Raw genomic sequence first — 1,139 nt, 5'->3', positions numbered from 1 at the left:
ACTGCGCTCGGCCTGTAGTAGAATCTTTATGCTCCCTAGAGTGTATTCGCCTTCTTGATCCTGTTATAATTCACCAAGAAAATTCCCTTTTCAGAGCCTTTGCACTTGCTGTTCCTTCGGCCTGACTGCCCTTCCTCCAGTCACATCTACCTGTTACCGTTCCTGAATTCTGGTACCTGTTAATGACAGCTTCTGAGAGGTTTCTTTAATCGCGCTATTTAAAATAGCACCTCCCACTCTCTATCCTTGTGTTTTCCATAATTTTTCTTCATAGCTTTTATCACTTTCTGAATATATCTGCAGAGCTTCCCTAACCCTACAAACGTGGAATGTAAGCTCCATGAGAGCAGGTGCTTTGTTTTGTTCACCACTGTATCCCATAAAACCGTAAAGCCATGCCTGACAAACAGTGGGCACTCAATATCTGTTCAGTGAATAAATAAATAACCTTCGTCTGAAACGTATATAGTTACGTTACGTATATAGATCACCACTTAGTAAACCGTCTGGGAATAACAGGCACTCCGAAGGCCCCAGTCTCAGCCTGACGGCTACCACGTGACCTTCCTGAGCTTGGGTTTTCTCCTCGGGAAGATTAGAGGGTTTGGTGCATCCTCAACTCTAAGACCTTGGAACATGGAATCTGGGCCATTATTGACACCTAAGCCAGCCGTCCCTTTCTTAGAAGACATACGGTAGCGCTTCCACCCTCGCTCAAGTCTCGGGAAAGGAGGGGGCGGAGGGTGAATGTCATCACTCCGCGCCCGCCTGTCCGCGACGCGCCGGCGGGTGGCGCAGCCCTTCGCTCGCCCGGCCTCCCCCTCCCTGGTTCCGCGCTCTGGTTCCGCCATGGAATCCAACAAGGATGAAGCTGAGCGCTGTATCAGCATCGCCCTCAAGGCCATCCAGAGCAACCAGCCCGACCGGGCGCTCCGCTTCCTGGAGAAGGCACAGCGGCTATACCCTACGCCGCGAGTTCGCGGTGAGTGTGAGGTGTCGGAGAGACTGGGGACATTAGAACTGATGGGGGGAACACGGGAACGGACCGACTGGAGCAGTTGGAGGAGGGGGAGGGGTGGCGAGGCGCGGCTACGCCTGCGCACTGAGGCGCGCGGTGGCTGCTGGGAGGCGTAGTTTTT

General features: G+C 53.1%; 1 protein-coding gene across 2 annotated transcripts in view; it reads left to right on the top strand.

Annotated features, from left to right (window-relative positions):
* The first annotated feature begins 515 nt into the window (after positions 1-515).
* The window catches only part of DNAJB12 (DnaJ (Hsp40) homolog, subfamily B, member 12), a 22,612-nt gene continuing 21,988 nt past the window's right edge, over positions 516-1,139 (top strand). For both annotated transcript variants that reach the window (XM_011927786.1, XM_011927793.1), the window contains exon 1: positions 516-982. In XM_011927786.1, coding sequence (XP_011783176.1) covers positions 748-982 — 235 coding nt within the window. In that variant the 5' untranslated portion in view covers positions 516-747. The remainder of the gene's footprint in view (positions 983-1,139) is intronic.

Source organism: Colobus angolensis, unplaced genomic scaffold (assembly GCF_000951035.1).
Source record: "Colobus angolensis palliatus isolate OR3802 unplaced genomic scaffold, Cang.pa_1.0 Scaffold12, whole genome shotgun sequence".
NCBI lineage: Eukaryota > Metazoa > Chordata > Mammalia > Primates > Cercopithecidae > Colobus > Colobus angolensis.
This window is presented reverse-complemented; position numbering and strand designations above follow the sequence as displayed.